Consider the following 20,582-nt stretch of genomic DNA (forward strand, 5'->3'; position numbering starts at 1 on the left):
GTTATTAGCTTGAAAGAAACTACTAACTTGTAAAATGATAGTATAACAGCATGACAAAAATTTAAGTTTACTTTAAGTAAACTTAAATTTAGGAAAATAGGAAGTAGGATAAACGATCTATTGTAGTAATATCAAATGTCTATTATTTATGGTGTATGCATTTCTAATAATTTCTTTGATGTCGAGCAATCACAGTTGATTCGGTTTTATACAACAGGTGGTTGTTTGATATGTACACTTGTTATCGATAATTTGAATCGCTGTGTAAACAAGATCACCTTGTATCCTCTTGCAGATTTGGACACCAATGTAAAAGTGTGCATGACCCTTCCTTCAACTTCGCAATAACAATAACGATGATATGGTGCTTATACAGTCGACTCTGGTTAGTACAAACACTGTTAATACAAATCTGGGTATAGCAAACATGAAGCCTTGATCTCGACTGTGCAGTTATGTGCACAATGAATGGGCCCGATGTTCCTCTTAATACAAAATTCTGATATAACAAACAACTTCATACCAAAGTCTCAAAGTGCTTCACAACAATTATGACCCTTGTTCATCGGGCCACGAGACCACTTTACTGCAGTGGATCGAGATCGGCGCCCTCTTGTCTCTGCCCCTAACAGGTACCCACTTGGACTCCTGGGTGGAGACAGGCACTTGTGGTAAAGTGTCTTGCCCAAGAACACAAGGATCGAGTTTCCCAGTCAGGGTTTAAACCCACATACCATTGCACATGAGTGGGGCACTGTAACCATTGGACCAGTGCGCTCCATAATGCTAAAACTGGACACTATTGTGTATGGCTACGACTAGCCACTGTAGTGTTCCAATTGCAAATATGGAAGCCTAAGCCACAATAATACTCAATATGCACACAGTCTTTTACTATGTCCAAATGGGCATATTACTGATCATTAGAATGAACTTTTGGCTAGCTGCCGTTCTCATACAGACACACATCACAGAGTTTGGGAAGAAGAACAGAAATGACCTGTAGATAAGATAACATAGTCTGGTGTCAACAGCCAAGGAGTATACAAACCTAATGCAGAGATGCCAAATTTTGAATCCTGTTGTCAGGGAGTATTTGTAAAGTATAGCGCACAATGAACAATAATGCATGGGAGTCCCAGATTCAGATGTAAACAGTTTATTGTATAGGGGCTATTACGTACAGGTATTGTGTTTGATTTGCTTGTCGAGAAGTTCACCAGATAAGACTAAACAAACAGAACGTGCTGTCACTAGAACTAAGGTGACAGTGCTGGGGACCTAATTGTGCCCGATTTACGACTACTGTAGCAATCAATGACGAAAGTCCACACTCTACGTTTTGGGAATACTCATCGTGATAATCATAATGGAGATGGGTAACGTGATATCAATCGAAAATTATTATTTACGCATCATACTAAATAAGGTCAAAGTAGGTTCAAAGGTCAAATAAAGGTCAAAGTACAACATTTTTACCATTTGTATCACCAAATATTTATTTGATGTGTATATCATCAACAAGTCTTGTAAAATATCTTGGGCTAATTTATTATTTCATTCCTCAATGTTGTGAGATATAGAGATGTAGAGACAGAAAATGTTAAGAGGAGATTAGGCGGCTGAATGAACGAATCATGATAAAATAAATCGACAGTTGAGTAAAAGAAAAAGATAAGCCTAACTGGTCTCCATTTTGCTCAAGAATTCCATCAAAAGTAAAAGCAAAATGACTTTCACAACATAAAATGGGTAAGGGCTGTCCCCAATTTGCCAAATACTTGAATTTTCTATCATCAACCCGATATTCGAATAGCTTTGTGCCGGTTTGAATATGCGAAAACCAAAATACTACGTACCACACGACTGTGATGTTATTGTTTAGTAAAGTTGGGGTGATTTATTGTCAGGTACCATTTTTTTGTGTTTTGAAGCCCTTGATAGTTGTAAAGTACTCACACCAAAACACTCCAGTGCCCCATATCGATCACCGCACAAAAGTTTTAAAAGGTAGCTTCCATCATTTGTAATTTGTGCATTATGTTAGTTTGAAGCAACAAACGTGCTCAAAATCTAAAAAAGGGTGCTGAACAACTAACCTGATGAAGTTTCAGCTCAGTGAATGCTGTATATTCCGAGAAAAAAAATATTCTAGGATCTCGATTTCAAACCAAAAGTTGCTGAGTTATGTTTTGAAGTTGGCCTGAATTCAGCGTCCGAGACACGTTCTCACCGAGCCGATTGCAGCTACATGATGTCCCGCACTGAACCAAGGAATTATAGCAACCGAGCGCGTGTCAATGCTTGCGCGCGCTTTGACGAATTAAATACAACCTACTAACGGAAATGTCCAAGAATGCATCTTTAGAAACATCGTTGGAAATGGCCTTCTTTCATTGATTTCTTCAGAATGACAGCTTGCCAGAAAGAATAATTTCACAGGGAGTTTAGTCCATTACTATCTTTAAACCAAGTATGTTTTTCAACAATAATTACGTCAGTTACTTTTTGGATAGCTGCAAATGATGGACTGTAGCTTTAACTGGCGAGCTCTGCGTGCAACTTTTGACCACTGCGGCATGTAGTTGCAGCTGGCAGTATCGAATATCCGAAATTTCAGTTAAACGCAGTTTCGAGTACTTAAATATTAAATTATTCGAAGATAGACAGCCCTAAAATGAGTGACACACGCTGATACAGTCATCTGTTAGCGAGTGAATTAATTTCAATTCGTTGGATACAAGACAGACCGAAGTTAGTACTTCTTTTAACCTTTTTAAACTAAATCACAAGAAATGCCCTGAAGAATCCAACATTCTCCTCAAAAAAGAACATCAAATCATTTGCATGATTAAAACAGAAATATATCATGAACTACCAATAGAGCTATTAGAATAACATACTAGAAGAAGCCGTGTTCGTACTCAAATATAGCAAAACTTCACCATTTTGGCAATAGTAAGGAGAGACGTGTATTCCATTTCATGTACTGATCGACTCATCCATTTATTTTAATAAGGGTCATGACAAAACTGTGTCAACTCATAACCCTAATCCCCTAGTAGTTCCTCAGGACTACCCTGCTAAATCCAACAGAGTCTAACCGGAGTTTCTTTCTCGATCCACTGTGCCTTATTTTCAGTTGTCTGTTGAATCCAACGGAGTCCAACATCGCGTTAAAATGCGGTTCAATTGCCTGCTGAATCCAACATTTTGCATCAGGAATGTACACAAGGGGTTAACTGCTCAATCCAACAGGCTCCATAGGGTATATGATATAGTTGGATCCTGTTGGATTCAGCAGGGTTGGGGTTATTAAATTAAAGTGCATCCGCAACACGAAGATGTGGAAATTTAATACGCACTGACGTGGAAGTGGCAGATGTTTTCAAATGCACAAAAGAAAAAGAAAAAGAATAGCAATACCATACCATTCTCAGGTTATGTTGTCTGCACAAATGCACTCATGATCTCATTATGTCAAAACCATCTGGGGTGGCTTTAGAAGTATGTTCATATTGGATTGCCAAAAAACAACCTTGTAATATAATAAGAAACTTAGAACGGGGATAGAGTAATAATTTACAGTCTAGGAAATGTAAAGTATCCTGACAAGTTGCTTTGTCGATACGTGTTGATGAGTAGAACCTTTCAAAGCCACTAATGAATAAATGAGTATTGAGGTGTATACACTAACAAGTACTACTGTCTATACTCTGTCTTCAAATTTTATGTTAAGTCCCCCCCCCCCAATACTTCTGCTTTCGAAAGTGATTGGAAGTTAATGTACAAAAATCGGATTCAGAAAGGGGGTTCAGATTTTGTCTTTTGTCTGTTACAAAGAATAATAGGCATCTACTGTTTTGTAATTCAGAAACATGTGTCTTAAATTAATATTTAACCCTCCTATGCAAATATGCATTCTGTGCCAAGTTGTCCTATCAGTCAAAATCAATCAAGTGACTGTTTTCAACAATTCAGAGCTCCCAGCCTACATAAAGCAGGATTGACTGGCTGTGACTGTTTGTGTTAAACTTGATATAGCTATGCTTTGACTGTAGGTGATTGATAAGCCAGCTGTGCCTACTTCTTGCCTGTTTTTGTCTGTTGACTGAATTTGACTAGTCACAGTGCTTGCTTGAAATATGATCCGAGTGTTGGTGACTAGCCTGTGTAAAAGGCATTGCAGGGGAAGAGGATTGATTTTTTGACTGTCTGTGACTGTTCAGATAGCAGGTGGGTTAGGGTGCTTTTTTCAGAGAATTTCGGGGCATCTTCTACTTCAATTTGAAATATGAATAGCTACATCTTTTGTTACTGAGAATGTACAACACAAAAAGGACTGCTTAAAGGGAATGTACATCATTGGCTTTTGCTGTAATTTTCAGAAATGAAGTATTTGAGGGGTTAGTATAATAGATCAAATATTGTTTAACTGACATGTTTGAAGTTTTGTGTTCGAAAATGCTGGAAAAATCAAGAAAAACAAAAACGTTAAAGTCGTCTGGTTCCCTGACTCCACTAAAGATAAAATGGATCAATTTATAGATGTCGGAAAATTGTAAGGTAAGGGAACCAGTCTAGCTGGCCTGCACCCGTTCATAAACATGTAACCAATAGCAAACAACATTTGGACTGAAATTAAATTAGGAGCAGTAGTTGAAAAATAGTTAGGTTTCTCCAACGGTGGTCGGCCAACCACCGTTGGAAATGTATACAAAAATACCATTTTCTTGAAAATGACTTGACACCAGGTGCCATAATTTTACAGGATGCTTAAGATTGTCATTTACCAACATTCTAGTAAGGTATTTCGTAAAAACGTGGTAGTTTTATTCTTCAATGTTTGCAAATGTTGTATTTTCCCTTTAATCAATAATTCTTTAAACGTTGTAGCCATCGCTGTACTTCAGATGCAATTCCAGACATAGGCTGGTGCATTTGACATGATGACGAATTTGTCAGTCTATTTTAATAGTACACTTCTGGGTGCAAGACCAAGATGGCGACGATGTATGAGCAATCTAGGGGGCAATGAGGATTAAGTGTGGACCTACGTGGCAGCATCTCATGATTCCGTCGGCTTGATTGTGATCCCCTTACGGATTTGTCCCCAGCCAATCAATCTAAAGGAAACGAACAACAAATGTAAATGTAATACATCTGTCAAATAAAACTGTAGTATACTTGAGGGTCTCGGAGAGTAGAGTTACAGGTTTTCAAATTTCATTGCACAAATCGTCGTCTCAGTTCTAAAAACTCCTTATTGGAAAATTTGGTTATTTAAAAAAAAAGCTTTAAATTACAAACTAAAGAGCAAAAAAAAAAGAAATCTAAGCTTATGTTGGGGAACTGTTTTTATCTGAAATAATTTACGTTTTCAAGCACAAACTCTGTCATAAACAAAGTAAATATGCTTTTGTTTTTCCCATTTGGCCTTGTTTTCATTTCTAAAATCCACCGCAAATGACATTCAAAACCTTTCTTTTCTATCGTCCGAGAAGTTACTTAGTAATTTGTAGAGTTGGCTACAAGTACCCGACATAAAACAGTTTTTACTTTTTCAATGACCTACTGATATTTGTTATGTCATTCATTGTTGATTTATTATGCAATCATGCCGGTCTACAGACATCATGGGCAAACGTCAGCTTTTGTGAAATAACTAAACATGCATTTAAACGTTTCTTAATAAATTTGCTTAATGTTTACAAAATTAAACGCAAAGTCGCATCTTTACTCTAGGACCAGCAACTGCTTACCTCCAGTGTTTCTCGACACGTCTGCTGAGTGCAATCTTCTCACCGATCTCCGTGCAGACGGGATTGGTCAGTACGATCTTAGCCAAATCGGCCCTGACCGCTAGGACACGGCTACCAGTGGACAGAGAGCCAATGTTGACCATGAGGGCCTCCCCTTTGCTCAGCTTTTGCACCTGTAAACAAGGAACATTACACAGATTCTTATACAGTTTGTGCACATGATCGTGTGGAAAATAGCTCTCCGCATTACGACGAGCTTCCGGATAATACAAGGAAATTAACTAAGTCCGGAGAACCTCGTAATAACGAGAGTCGACTGTACCAGCCAGGGGCTGGTTCGCGCAAGAAACATTGTTGACCATTGGTTAACCATGGTTTAACTAAAGTTAGCCCGAACTCTGTCTAGTCGATGATGGTTGACTACGCTAGTCGACTATTTGGAACCAACCTACTGGGGCTGGTTGCATCGCTGGTAACTAATAGTCGCATTTGACTGGAGATGTTCCCACGTTGCTATTTGTGCGCAGGCCTGTTAAAGGAACGTTACAAATCAATCACTAGTCGAAATGGTCCTTGCTCGAACTTGGCGCAGAATGTCATGTGCTGCATATTGCTGGTGACTAGTTCCCTACTGAGTTTGTCCTTGGACCCACATACTCTCTGTGGGTACACAAACACACAGACGGTGGTAAGTTTTTAGCCCAAAGTCCGATTCAATTACTTCTCCATGCATTTTTTCACTTACTGTATTTTCAGAAAGAGGTACGTGTACCACACTTCTACCCATTTTAATGAGTATGAAACAGATTCAAGCATTGTACGGATAAGTTAATTATGGGAACAATTTTTCTTCACCGGGTTTCCATACTAGGAATAACCATCTGTACATGTTTAATATCCGAGGGGAATTTAAACTTAGGGTAGATCACTGGTCATTTGTGCGTTTTTTTCATCTGAAGCAGCAAAAGTGCTCAAAATCTAAAGACGAGTGCTTAACAACTAACCTGATAGTTTTAAGCTCTGTGAATGCTGTTTATTCTGAGAAAACAATATTCTAGGAAACCATTTTCAATTCAAAAGTTGTCGAGTCATATTTTGAATAGATGCTTATGAAAACTGCTCAACAACTTCTCTGCAAGGCGATTCCATGGCTCTGTTCCCGGTCTCGTACCTTAGCACCTTTCTTGTCTCCCTCGGTCCGTACTCCCAGCAGACGTCTCAGGAGGAAGTAGGAGATTTCCAGCTCTGTATAGATGTCCGGTAGAGCTCCGACAGCTCCCAAGACCTGGCCCACGAGACGATCGGCTCGGCAGAGGGTCGGGTCAATCTTGGTACCCACACCTGGGGCAAGCAGGCAACAAAGCAAGGACCATCAGGACAACAGATTTAAAGATTGGGGAGTTAGGTCTAGTGGTGTGCATTTAGGGCTAGTACGGGAAAACTTAAAAGAAACCCTAACCCCAAAATGCAAATCCTGGAAGTTGTCTGAAGAGCTTTATAGCTTTACTGTGTGAAGCTATTCAGCAGGCTTCATCCATGGACAACCAAAATAGATTCCATGTTTATGTGCATTTTAAGGCGTGACAGATGACGTTCGCAAAAGTTGCAGTTAAAACCGTAAAGCTATAAAGCCATTCAGACACTGCCAGTAATCACACTGTTCAGTTTTGTTAAGGACTAGAGTTCCTGACAATAGAAGGAATTTACCAGGTTGCCTTTTTTTTTTGTCATCCTGAGTTTTGATAAGACCGTCTTTCAAGCACACCACTAGTTCATCGTCGTATTGCCTTGGGAGTTTGAGTTCAACTTTACTAACCCTAACAGTCTCGACTCCTCAAATTTTAACATGATTTTTCACACCGTAGGGTTAATGTTAAGGTTAGGTCCAATTCATCAAAAGCCAAGACTGGGCAACATCTGTTGAACTTCGATGCTCAGGGCAGTATAACCTTAAGTCCTTCGGTTCAAGTTATTAAATTCAACAGCTTTCTGATTATCTTCAACTGAAATATATTCCTTTGGATTTGGAAAAGTGGCCGAAAAAAAAAATTGAAGTGGGTGTTAGGGTTGGGGTTAGGTGGGACTTTGAGAAGATTGACTTACCAATGAGCCCGCCGGGGACGGCATACTGGAGGTCATTCTTCTCAGCAAAGAGCGAGATAATCTTGGAGAAGATGGGTCTGCACTGCAGCTTGCCCTCGCTGTCTTTGGACACGATGCCGGGACGGACCTCAATCTCTTGGCCCACCTACAATAAGCAATAACCCAGTTCGTTAAATACTCCCAAGGTTGGCAAACTATTCCAAATAACTAGATGTACACCCAACGTACCTATTCTGGGGTAAATGTACGGGAAAGCATTTTTTTCAGGAACAATTCTTGATATCACTTTTGGCAAGTTTAGGGGCCATTCAGAATTTTCAATGTTTTAAAATTTCGATCTTTTTTCCAAATTGTGGGTGGGTGGGTCAAGCTTAATAATTGAAAATCGAAATTCACTTTCCATGGGAAAAAGGAAAAAAAAACCAAAGAAAGATAGATCTTTTGACTTGCCTGAACAACGCGCAAGCGTTCCGATATCGCGATGCGTGTTTCTTTTCCAACTTGGTCCCCTGTATGTACTGTACATGTACGTCATGTACGTGTATATATATAGACCCACTGTGGCATGAGAGGGGGGTGGTTTTTCAATAAACTTGGATGCCGGGCGTATCTAGTGGTTAGGCCGTGCAGAGGTAGCAGGGTACCAGTGTACTAGATCGGCTCTATAGCACGCCGCGGATGTCGATTACCAATCGCAATAAAAACTGGACTATTCAACCACTGGACTCCAAGACTATGAGGACCGCAGCCTGTGATGTGATGACTGCCCAAACCTGATGTTTTTCTTTCGCTCGTACCCCTGCCTGCAAACAGGGCAGGGGGTACGAGGGAATGTTTTTCTCAGCTACCTCACGTGACAGGCACAACCTCGTATGTCACATGTCATCCACCTCATCCAGAAATAGCCCCATAAATGTGGCCAATTTACTGGACTGCCTCCGTAAATAAAGGCCACACTGCCACCATATACATAAACATGTCGAACTTTGTCAAATTTTGATTTTCACATTTAGACTTAGTTTGAAGTTCATTTTTGCTTTAGAAGCATGCATACTCACCCCCTTTATAGGCTAATTAGAAAGTGCTGCCTTTTCAGCTGTCTATTTTTTGTAAAATTTCATGTGGAAATTTTGATACGCAAACGTACGTGTGCAAACGAATCTGGAAATTTCACGAAAAATAGACACCTGAAAAAGGCAGCACTTTCTGATTAGCCTATAAAGAGGGTGAGTATGCTTCTAAAGCAAAAATAAACTACAAACTAAGCCTAAATGTGAAAATCAATATTTGTCAAAGTTCGACATGTTTTTTGTACATGGTGGCAGTGTAACCTTTATTTACGGAGGCAGTCCAGTAAATTGGCCGCATTTATGGGGCTAATTCCAGATAATGACAAAACCCGGGTCATCTTTGTGGCTTCCAAGACTGCAACCTGTTTTTCCAAACAGCATATCAGCTGGTAAAATACAAGAAAACTGAAGGCCACCACTGCAAAAGAGGAAGACCGACAACTTCACGCCGTCACTGAACTAGACACACATGTACATGGGTACACATGTACATGTACATGTACATGGGTATACATGTACATGTTCAAGTATATGTACACACTGTACATGCAAGTGCATGTAAATGTACATGTTCAGTTTTTTATGAATCAAAATTAGGGGTGGGTGGGTGGGTCAAAATAATTTGGAAAAAAGGTCGAAATTTTAAAACATTGAAAATTCTGAATGGCCCCTTAGTTATTCCTTACTGCTGTGAATGCTCAGACGAAGCATTATCATATTTTGAGATCCTTGGCCATGGAGAGATTGAAACATTTAGTATTAGGTCAAACAGGCTTATGTACAATATTAAGCAGCAATAGTTTTGAAGTTGCAGGGAGATATACATACCCGCAGCACCCCCCTTAATATGCTGCCTCCAGCCACGCCTCCTTTTAGGTCTTTGACTTCACTTCCTGGTTTGTTGACGTCAAAGGATCGAATCACTGTATAACAAAAGAACATTTCGTAAAATTAAAGGTAAATTACAACTAGCAAATTCAAAATTGATCATCTTTGGAGTTGGCAAGAAGGAGTCTGACAAAGTATGTCAGATTATCGCATTGCATAATGAACTTTAACCCTAAGCCCCTAGGCCCTTTTTGTTAGGAACCATCCTCAATCCTCCAAAATCCTCAAAAAGTTTGCTCTTATGTTCAAATGAAGGATACCCAGCACCTGAATCCTTCAAAATCGTAAGACAGTCCTGCCTCTCAAAATGCATTCATCTTTAATCCTCCAAAATCATCCTCCTCTTCAAACACCATTCATCCTCAATCCTCCAAAATCCTCATGTTTTTCAAACACCATTCATCCTCAATCCTCCAAAATCCTCATGTTTCTCAAATACCATTCATCCTCAATCCTCCAAAATCCTCATGTTTCTCAAACACCATTCATCCTCAATCCTCCAAAATCCTCATGTTTCTCAAACACCATTCATCCTCAATCCTCCAAAATCCTCATGTTTCTCAAACACCATTCATCCTCAATCCTCCAAAATCCTCATGTTTCTCAAACACCATTCATCCTCAATCCTCCAAAATCCTCATGTTTCTCAAACACCATTCATCCTCAATCCTCCAAATTCCTCATATTTCTCAAACACCATTCATCCTCAATCCTCTAAATTCCTCATGTTTCTCAAACACCATTCATCCTCAATCCTCCAAAATCCTCATGTTTCTCAAGCACCGTCTATCCTCAATCCTCCAAAACCACCAGGAGCATTTTGGAGGATTGAGGTGGGTTAGGGTTAAGACCTGTTCTTACTTCTGGCAGATGCGAATGTGAAGCATATTTGACGTCGGATAACATTGCCATAGTTGAAGTGTGTTCAACTTTTGCGAACACCCAGTGCCAATTAAAAAATTCACATTTCCGTCTGCTTTCGCGCCGAGTAGCCTTACTACCACAAACTTTCGCATGATTCTGGTCTAACATCTCTGTACTTCTGATACTTTTTGATGAAGCTTGAAATCTCTGGATGCCGTCGGTCAGACTCACCGATAAGTCTTGGTTCTGAGGTGAAGTCCCTGACAGGGATGGGGATTTTCTTGGTGATGTATTCACAGATGACTTCAATGTTGTACTTGAGCTGAGCCGAGATGGGGACAACTGGCGCTCCCTCCGCAACGGTCCCTGTCAAAAATCAAAACAGGAGCAGAATTCTGATCAAGTTGGCCTGATCTTGATTGGATATAAGAGATCACATGGGGTGTTCAACGTGTGCGAAGCAACACGCAAAGCGCCGTTGTATACTGCGTGCAAGTACGTTGGCCGCCTGTATCGCATGCAGGCTCGGCAACAACAAAGACTTGTTTTTAAGACTACTTCAACGAACGACGCTGCGCGTGCGCAATCCTTACAATATTCAGGCGCAATCCTTACAATATGTAGGCGCAATCCTTACAATATGTAGGTGCAATCCTTACAATATGTAGGTGCAATCCTTACAATATGTAGGCGCAATCCTTACAATATGTAGGTGCAATCCTTACAATATGTAGGCGCAATCCTTACAATATGTAGGTGCAATCCTTACAATATGTAGGCGCAATCCTTACAATACGTAGGCGCAATCCTTACAATACGTAGGCGCAATCCTTACAATACGTAGGCGCAATCCTTACAATACGTAGGCGCAATCCTTACAATACGTAGGCGCAATCCTTACAATACGTAGGCGCAATCCTTACAATACGTAGGCGCAATCCTTACAATATGTAGGTGCAATCCTTACAATATGTAGGCGCAATCCTTACAATATGTAGGCGCAATCCTTACAATATGTAGGCGCAATCCTTACAATATGTAGGTGCAATCCTTACAATATGAAGGCGCAATCCTTACAATATGTAGGCGCAATCCTTACAATATGTAGGCGCAATCCTTACAATATGTAGGCGCAATCCTTACAATATGTAGGCGCAATCCTTACAATATGTAAGCGCAATCCTTACAATATGTAGGCGCAATCCTTACAATATGTAGGCGCAATCCTTACAATATGTAAGCGCAATCCTTACAATATGTAGGCGCAATCCTTACAATATGTAGGCGCAATCCTTACAATATGTAGGCGCAATCCTTACAATATGTAAGTGCAATCCTTACAATATGTAGGCGCAATCCTTACAATATGTAGGCGCAATCCTTACAATATGTAAGCGCAACCCTTACAATATGATGTAGGTGCTATCCTTACAATATGTAAGCGCAATCCTTACAATATGTAGGTGCAATCCTTACAATATGTAGGCGCAATCCTTACAATACGTAGGTGCAATCCTTACAATATGTAGGTGCAATCCTTACAATATGTAGGTGCAATCCTTACAATATGTAGGCGCAATCCTTACAATATGTAGGCGCAATCCTTACAATATGTAGGTGCAATCCTTACAATATGTAGGCGCAATCCTTACAATATGTATTTTTTTCAGAAAAAAAAATGGAATTTTGTGAGATTTAAAAAAACACCGGAATTCCGGCTACAGAGTCTCATGTTACTGGTCTTACCTTGGACGAATCGGAGGATCTGATCATACTGCTCCCTAGCCTGTGCCTCCTTCACCAGGTCAATCTTATTCTGCAGGATCAGGATGTGCTTCAGCTTCATGATCTCGATGGCGGCCAAGTGCTCTGAGGTCTGGGGCTGGGGGCAGGACTCATTACCGGCTGTATGATTGAGAAGGAAAAAAAAGAGGAAAACAAGCCCCAGTTACCTGAGTGAATGTTTTGGTTCACGTATTGCATTGTATGGCGACTAGGGAATTTTACAAGGAAAAGTGAGTGCAATACGCTGCACTATTAGCGTCACTATTAAAACCCTAACTCCCTAGGGCTTTTGCTAGGATGTAGCCTCAATCCTGCAAAATCCTCCAACTGGCCTCATGGAAAATTAGCATATAGCCTCAATCTTGCAAATTCCTCCGTTGTTTCTTGAATATGGTCCATGGAGGGGTGACCACTGCCTGAATCCTGCAAAATCATCCGGCTATGACTGTCAATAGGCTGATGCAGAGGCAGTGACATCCTGGAGCAGTGCGGAGGATGTCAAGTACAATCAAGGACTAAATTTATGCACGGCTGAGCATAAACAACACAAGGTCCGGCCCAAGGCCTTGACACAGTGTGTACTCCGAAATCAGCAACGCACTTTGGCCATGTAACCTCAATCCTGCAAATTCCTCCAATTTGCAAAAAGGATTTTAGAGGATTCAGGGCGGTTAGGGTTGAAAAAGGTGACATGAGTGCTGCGAACACATGAAGTAAAGAACAAAGAATTTCCAAATCAAAGAATTTCTTTGTTTGATTTTAAGTGGTTTATTAAAATAAAACGTCATTGCTGCCAAAGGCCGAATTGAGACATTTTTACAGTTATAGATAGCTTAAAACATACAAATGTATAAAGTTAATGCAAAAGGAAAATATCAGAAATAATTAAAATTACAATGAAAAGAGTGTGAATATGATTAGGAAGATTTAGGGGGAAAATTATTTGAAAATAATATTGAAAAAGGGAAGTGTTACCATATTATGAGCTTTGGGGAGGACTGATGGGGGTGGCCATATGGGAAGACATTTTATCGATTTATTTCTCAAGATTCAAGAGTAAACTAATCAAATTATGGCAAAATAAACACTGCAGATGTATATGGCCAGTTTCAACAAAATTCACAACAGTAAGTTGGAGATATTTTGCAGTATTGTTTTTCCTCGTGGTTTTGAGATGTTTATTTCTTGGCCTCCGTCGCAGTACAGTGTACGTAGATGGAGTTCATATTTGGGTCAATAAACTGTTTGTGAACATACCAATGAGTAGTAAGGCAGCGTCCATCACAGCGGCACCGTTCAACATGGTGGCCATAAGAATGTCGTGACCTGGGCAGTCCACGAAGGAAACGTGCCTGTGGGCACAAATGAACATTTTGATAAAATACAAATGAAATCCTGAGAGTAATTCTGACATTTGTAAAATACATGTGATATTTTCTATCAAAAACCAGACGCTGCTGGGCAGACCTTGAAATGGAGATATTACCCCAAAACAGGGAGTGATTTTCTTCTCCGATTTTCAGCTTTTCTGGGGGCAAATTTGTGATCCTAAATATTGGTATGTCTACAAAATACTCTGAAGGTTTCAACCCATGATTTTGCCTCTTTCAAAAAAAAATTATGGATGATATGTCGGGGTGTATCATTACATCCCAAACAATCAATTTCTCTTGTTTTCACCTTTTCGACATTATGAACTTCAAACGGGCATAATTTTGCCGAATACAAATGCAAGTCAGTGTTCAATTATTAAACTTTCTTAAAAAAGGGTAAGACCTATTTTTTTTAAAAACAATATTGTGTAAAGTCTTTATCAAATAGCTGCCCTGAGAGGGTCTGTTTTTGACAAAACACATTACACACCCAATTCAAGACGATCTGATACACCGTACCCTCTGGAGACATGCACACAATAGGGAACAAAAGATTGTATACGTCTCCACAGGGCAATTTCTATAGATGAACCACAAGGTTTTCATGAAATAGATATATGGATTTTACTCAAAAACTAGAAAAGGGATATTATGTCGAATTTCAGCCAAGGAAATTAATTCTGGTTAAAATAAGACCATTTTGAAACTGTACTTTCAAACTCAAAAACTTCAGTACATGAGAACAAAGAAATGGCTCCACAAGGATACAAATTCCAGTATGTGTGTAAATGTGTGAAAAGTCTATGGGAATTTCAAAGGAAATTGATAAGAGATGAAACTTGGAGAAATGAATGAAACCTCACCTTAAGAGTCTGAATTTGCCACTGCAGCCCGTTCTGTCGCAGGGGAAGACGTCTTCCTTGTTACTGCCGGCTGATCGGTAGCAGCCGGGACGAGGGCACGCGTGATTGTCACACTTGTAGATCTATGATTATGAAAGAGAAAAAAGTTGTTTGAAAATGAAAACATTTCGGGAAGGTTGGTATAATTCTCTGTTTGGTCTCGGCATTCTAGTACGAATATTTCAATTTCATTTTCATTTCTCCAGGTTATTTAAAACATGTCAATATCAAACACAAACGTCCTCAGACTAACACTGTCTGATTTACAAGAGGATAGAATAAGACAATCATGTAAATAATTGAAACAACAAATTTAAGAGAATATATTTGAAGATCAACACGGGTTAACATAAGAAATGAATAGATTTCAAACAAATAATAACGCGACTGTGTTCTTAGAATATATTCAAATATCATGTAAAGAACAATACATGCATAGAGAATTAATACAACGAGCACTATCCGCTCCGTCCACAAGTACCCCCTCACCGGCAAAGAAAGTACAGTTGGGGATGACAGACTGACGCCATCTTGCCTGACTGCAATTTTGCCCAGAAGCGCGGCCACTGCGTGTACATAGTTCACATCCCCTGGTGTACGTGCGTCACACCTAAGGAATGGTGCGCGTCAACCAATGAAATGTCCCGCCCATGGGACGTCATTGCTAGGTAAAAGGACACCCTCTTTTGTTGGCGCACGGAGCCCATAGGCCAAACCAAGAAGGTAGTTAATACCCGAACACGTATCATTTTCTTTTCAGTAATTAACATGAAAATCAGCACAGAAACAGTGAAAAGCAATATATATCACACTATACTATAAGAACATGATTGGTTTTCTTTGTTTTTCCAGCATCTACAAGCCCAAAAAGTGAAACAAGTCAGTTTAACAATATTTTGCTATAACATACTAAGGCCAAAAAAAAAAAGTATCCGGTTTCTGGTATGGAGCTTGTCCAAAAAGTGGTGCGGCGACGCAGCTTTTTTTTTTTTACCTGACTTTTTTGCATCAAATGTCGACCAATGACTGCAAATGGTGCCCGACTAAACTTAGTGCAAATATATGGGAGTCCAGAGAGGCCACATAAAGCTTATTCTCGATCATAACCCCATCTAAAAACACGTTAAAATTGTGCAGCAGCAGAATTCCAGTCAAACCAGTGAGTTTGGCGGTTTTGAGACATCATCTTTCATTGAAAAAAAAACTTTTTCATTTTGCCGACGCGCATGGCTACGGCGACGCGCGCGCATACCAGAAACCGGAGACTTATTTTTTTTGGCCTAATCCTCCAAATCCATTTATTTCTGAAAATTGCAGCAAAAGCAAAAGTTGTGCATTTCCTTTAACAGACTGCCTTACCTTTGCGTTGGCGTATCCCAGTTTGATGGTGATATTTCTGATCAGCTCATTCTTGAAGCGGACAGTCTGGACCCCGGAGATGGCCTTGACCACAGTGGACTTACCGTGGGCTACATGGCCAATGGTTCCTGGTCAAATCAATTAGGAAAACAAATTATAGCTTCTTTTAAAACGCTATCTGGGGGAAATTATGACAATGGCCAATCTTGAGCCTAATCCAATTGAGTGATTTATATTACTATTACTAGGAACCTTCCCCACTCTTGCAAAATCCAACAACATATGGTAAACTCTACACCCGAACTGTTGGACTCTGATTATGGTGGTACGCCTGACCCCATGTAAAGCATAATCAGTTTACTAGTGCAGTACTCGCTCCAACAGATTCCAACAAACCATGCAGTTGGATTTTGAAGGGTTGGGGTGGTTAGGGTTGATATTATCCAATAAATGAAAGTGGGTGGGATCATTATAGTTTATCTTATTTCTGTGCCAACAATAACTCACCTATATTTATTGTTGCTTGTCGACTTATCACCTCCGGTGACAATGGGTTCAATTTGGATGCATCCTTCAAAAAGAAAAAAAAATGGAGAGAAAATATTGTAAGATATTCTACTGCCATTTAAACCATCTATTTCTATGCAACTTACATTAATTAACCATAACCTTCCATAATCCTCCAAAATACTCTTTGCAAAATTGAGGATTTTGCAGGATTGAGGTTACATGGCCAAAGTGTGTTGCTGATTTCGTAAGATGCTACGTCAAGATCTTGGGCTGGACCTTGTGTTGTTTATGATCAGCCATGCATAAACTTAGGCCTAGATTATACTTGAAATCCCCCGCACTGCTCCAGGATGTCACTGGCTCTGCCTCTACATATTGGCAGTGTTTGCTGGAGGATTTTGAAGGATTCAGGCAGTGGTCACCCCTCCAAGGAACACATTCAAGAAATAACAGAGGATTTGGAAGGATTGAGGTTGCATCCTAGCAAAAATTACTAGGGAGTTAGGGTTAACCATTTCATACACATATCCTGGTGGCATGCAGTGCCGTGCAATATTGAGCAATATCTTTTGTACAGACCCTTTTTAAGATGGTAAAACTGTGGTGTTACCATTGACTTGGCTTACATGTTTAGAAGTGTGAAACCGTTTTGCATTCCACAAAGCACACAGTTCAAAATCAATTGATATCTCAATTCAAAGTTCGAAGCAACATTATTTGGTAAAACCTAAAAAAAATGGGGGGGGGGGGGAGGTAGTGTATATTTGAAGGGGTGGATTGATTTTGCTGTTGAACATTTTTTGGGACTCAGAAATTTTGCAAAGAAAGTTGCATCCTGATGCCACTTTTTTCATCATGTTTCGTCTAAATGAAGGTCAGTCATTGCAAAAATGACGATAAGGCCCCCCTCCACCCCCCCCCCCCAAAACTTCTTCTTCCGATTACATGGCATTCCAAAATAGATCTAGGTAGGTAGGGAATTTTTTTAGGGGGTAATTTTTTTGGGGGGGGGGGGGGTACGATCATATGGAGGCGTCTGCGTGTAGTTAAGGATAAATGGTAGTATCGTCAGGCCCCCTAAAACAACGAGGTCCTATTTCGACGCACTTGCATTAATTTTACGTTGGACAACACACGCGCATTGCAAGCATTACCTGCGCCGATTATGGTGACTCGAAGATTAATGGATGGTTTTGGGGTTTTTTCTTCTCATTTTTCCCATATAATTTCTTCTCATTTTTCCCATAAAACTTACGGTGGACTCCCGTTCCTCCCTACGTTACGGTGGGAGTCCAGGATATGAAGTGCTCAAAACAGGGCGAAAAAATTTATGACCAATATTTTCAATATTTTTACCTTGTTGGAGAAGCCAATTTTTGTGTGTCCTTATCTATTGGGCCGCTGGGTTCAGGAATTCCATATGCGATGCTGACCGACCTTAATCAGGAAAATAAACTCTAAAGCAAATTTAAACTTGTACGTTGTTGTAGACTCTTTTCATCAGTTTCTCACCGCCGAGTCTATTCTAGTCGTACATGACGTACGTCCGTGCAGCGTGTAGTCTGGTTCCCTAGACCTGACAATTATTCTCGGCGCTCATATCACGTCTATGCAGCGTTAATATGCAGTGCGCACGCACGATTTGCTTAGTAACCACCCTCATACGCACGCGCACTTACTTGAAGGCGCGGTCGCTAATCCAATGACCGAGCGTGTTTTCGCGCCAGTTACCAGAAACATGTTTCGGCTTTGGTCATTGGTTGAGCACTTTCGTGACGTCCGTTGGCTGGAGTGACGTCACTGTTCCAACCAAAACTAAACAAATGAGGGCGCTAGCATGCGTGCGCGCTTTTTGATGGACGTTTTTGTACTTTATTAGTGTTTTGTGCTGCAGGCAATTTTGCGGGCTTCTTGATCTATGACGCTCCGCTCACGCGGAGCCTCATAGTTCTAGGAGTAGGATGGAACGCCGTATTATCGCGGTACTTATCACGTTTCTCGTTCGGAATAGAGATTGCCCACTAACCTTCCTGAATTGTCCTGTCTTATGTGTAGTATAACTCTTCCTTTTTAAATTGATATAAAAAAATCTGACGGGTGGTGTGGTTTATTCCGTGTACGATGCCTGTGAAAATAGACATGCGCGGCGTGTGCGAACGAAGGTGGACTCCCTATTATCGCGGTATGCGGGAAGTGGTTTTTATAATGATCCCAACTTTTGTGTTCATTGTTTATCTTTGACCAAAACACCCCCTGAATAAAGTCTGATATTTTCCCTGTAACGTTCAAGTTGATTAAAGACAAAATGTCTGCAGGATGATTTCTTAAGACCCTGCCCTTCCCCCGAAAGGAGAACACAAATCCCTGAGGCAAGTCTACTAATCCGCGATTGAGGGCGCCATTCACTTTACACGGTGTGCCGTTTTATTTTCGCTAACGCGCGGTGCTTATTTTGATCCCGTAAAAGTTGTTACGATTTCGCGCTGCAAATATCGTCATTCGACTTCATTTTACATTTGCAGCTGAAGAATGGGAACCAGACAATGGAACTTTCATGGACAGAACACAATTAAAGATTTATGTTAAAATATGAACGGTACCTTTTAGCAGACACGGTGAGGGAAAATTTTGCATGTTTTGGAAAACGTTAATATTTATTAAAATCGTTAAAAGTCCCGAAAGACACAACATTTTTTAATCGTCCTTTTTATACATTTCGGTAGAAAATCCTTGATGACTGGTGAACTGGATAAAAATCGCCACTTGAAGGAGTTTTGACACTGTAAAAAGAGAAATTTCCCATGCCGCGATAATAGGGATGCCGCGATAATAGGGATGCCGCGATAATAGGGAGTCCGACTATACATGACATGATGACGAGTTGGCCCGCACCTAGCCCCATAAATGTGGCCTATTTACTGGACTGCCTCCGTAAACATAGGCCACACATCCACATGTACAAAAATTGTGTCGACTTTGCCAAATTTTGATTTTCACATTAATTAAGGCTTAGTTTGTACGGTTTTTTGCTTAAGAAGCATACTCACCCTCTTTATAGGCTAATCAGAAAGTGCTGCCTTTTTCAGATGTATATTTTTCGTAAAATTTCCAGATTTGTTTTTACACGTTTGCGTATCAAAATTTCAACATGAAATTTCACAAAAATTAGACATCTGAAAAAGGCAGCACTTTCTGACTAGCCTGTAAAGTGGGTGAGTATGCTTCTAAAGCCAAAAAATCCTACAAACTAAGACTAAATGTGAAAATCAAAATTTGGCAAAGTCGACACGATTTTTGTACATGTGGACGTGTGGCCTATGTTTACGGAGGCAGTCCAGTAAATAGGCCACATTTATGGGGCTAGCCCGCACCTCACCTCAGCCGCGTACGAGTTGACCTTAAAACGACCAAATTACGATTTTAAACAAAATATTGATATGAAATTAACACACCATGTTTAAACTGTATCAAAAGAGGCATGCTTTCATTTTTTTCAATGGGAAGTATGTAACTTACGAGATTTTCTAAATCTTGTTTCGCCAGATGTTGATTCAGCATGGGTTCGGCCGCCATCTTGCTTGCCTGACTGATGAAATCATGGGCTCGTCCACTAATGTATATTGCTTAATTCCAATTAATTCCAATTTTCAAACAATTTGTAAATTTAAAGCATGATATATACTTAATATTTTTGATTCCGTATTTTAGTAAATATTTCTACAGTTCATAATGTCCAAGTTTGCGTAAACAAGAATTAGCCCAAAATGTGCCACTATGTGGGCGGATCTGAAGTGGCTCATGGGGGAGGGGGTAGAGGATGCGCGCAGCGGGTGCACATGACATATGCCATGTTTTTTTTCCTCAGGTCGGCATTTTTTTTTAACCATAAAGCCAAAATTATTAAAAAACTACTGCAGGTAAAACTTGCACGATTCCCGTGGCAAACTTTCTGTCCATGTTAGCACT

The 20,582-nt window shown here is 40.1% G+C and overlaps 1 protein-coding gene across 1 annotated transcript; it reads right to left on the reverse strand.

The window, feature by feature from the left end:
* Positions 1-4,784: 4,784 nt before the first annotated feature.
* LOC119722091 (eukaryotic translation initiation factor 2 subunit 3, Y-linked) lies at positions 4,785-20,189 on the reverse strand. The gene is made up of 12 exons (XM_038192112.1): positions 20,133-20,189; positions 16,614-16,677; positions 16,107-16,234; positions 14,709-14,830; positions 13,730-13,824; positions 12,434-12,592; positions 10,919-11,053; positions 9,764-9,858; positions 7,866-8,010; positions 6,934-7,103; positions 5,763-5,935; positions 4,785-5,126 (listed from the first exon to the last, which is right to left on the reverse strand). The coding sequence occupies exons 1-12, from the start codon at positions 20,187-20,189 to the stop codon at positions 5,069-5,071; spliced, it is 1,401 nt and encodes a 466-aa protein (XP_038048040.1). The 3' UTR covers positions 4,785-5,068.
* Between the last annotated feature and the right edge of the window lie 393 nt (positions 20,190-20,582).

This window comes from Patiria miniata, unplaced genomic scaffold (assembly GCF_015706575.1).
Source record: "Patiria miniata isolate m_02_andy unplaced genomic scaffold, ASM1570657v1 HiC_scaffold_14, whole genome shotgun sequence".
Lineage (NCBI taxonomy): Eukaryota > Metazoa > Echinodermata > Asteroidea > Valvatida > Asterinidae > Patiria > Patiria miniata.

Bases quoted from the DNA above. Each gene is read 5' to 3' on its own strand.
- LOC119722091 (XM_038192112.1), bottom strand. From the start codon at position 20,189: ATGGCGGCCGAACCCATGCTGAATCAACATCTGGCGAAACAAGATTTA. The intron at 12,593-13,729 runs GTATGTTCACAA...TCAATCATACAG, and splicing joins CGCTGCCTTACTACTCATTG to CCGGTAATGAGTCCTGCCCC. The intron at 11,054-12,433 runs GTAAGACCAGTA...GATTTTTGACAG, and splicing joins GATCCTCCGATTCGTCCAAG to GGACCGTTGCGGAGGGAGCG.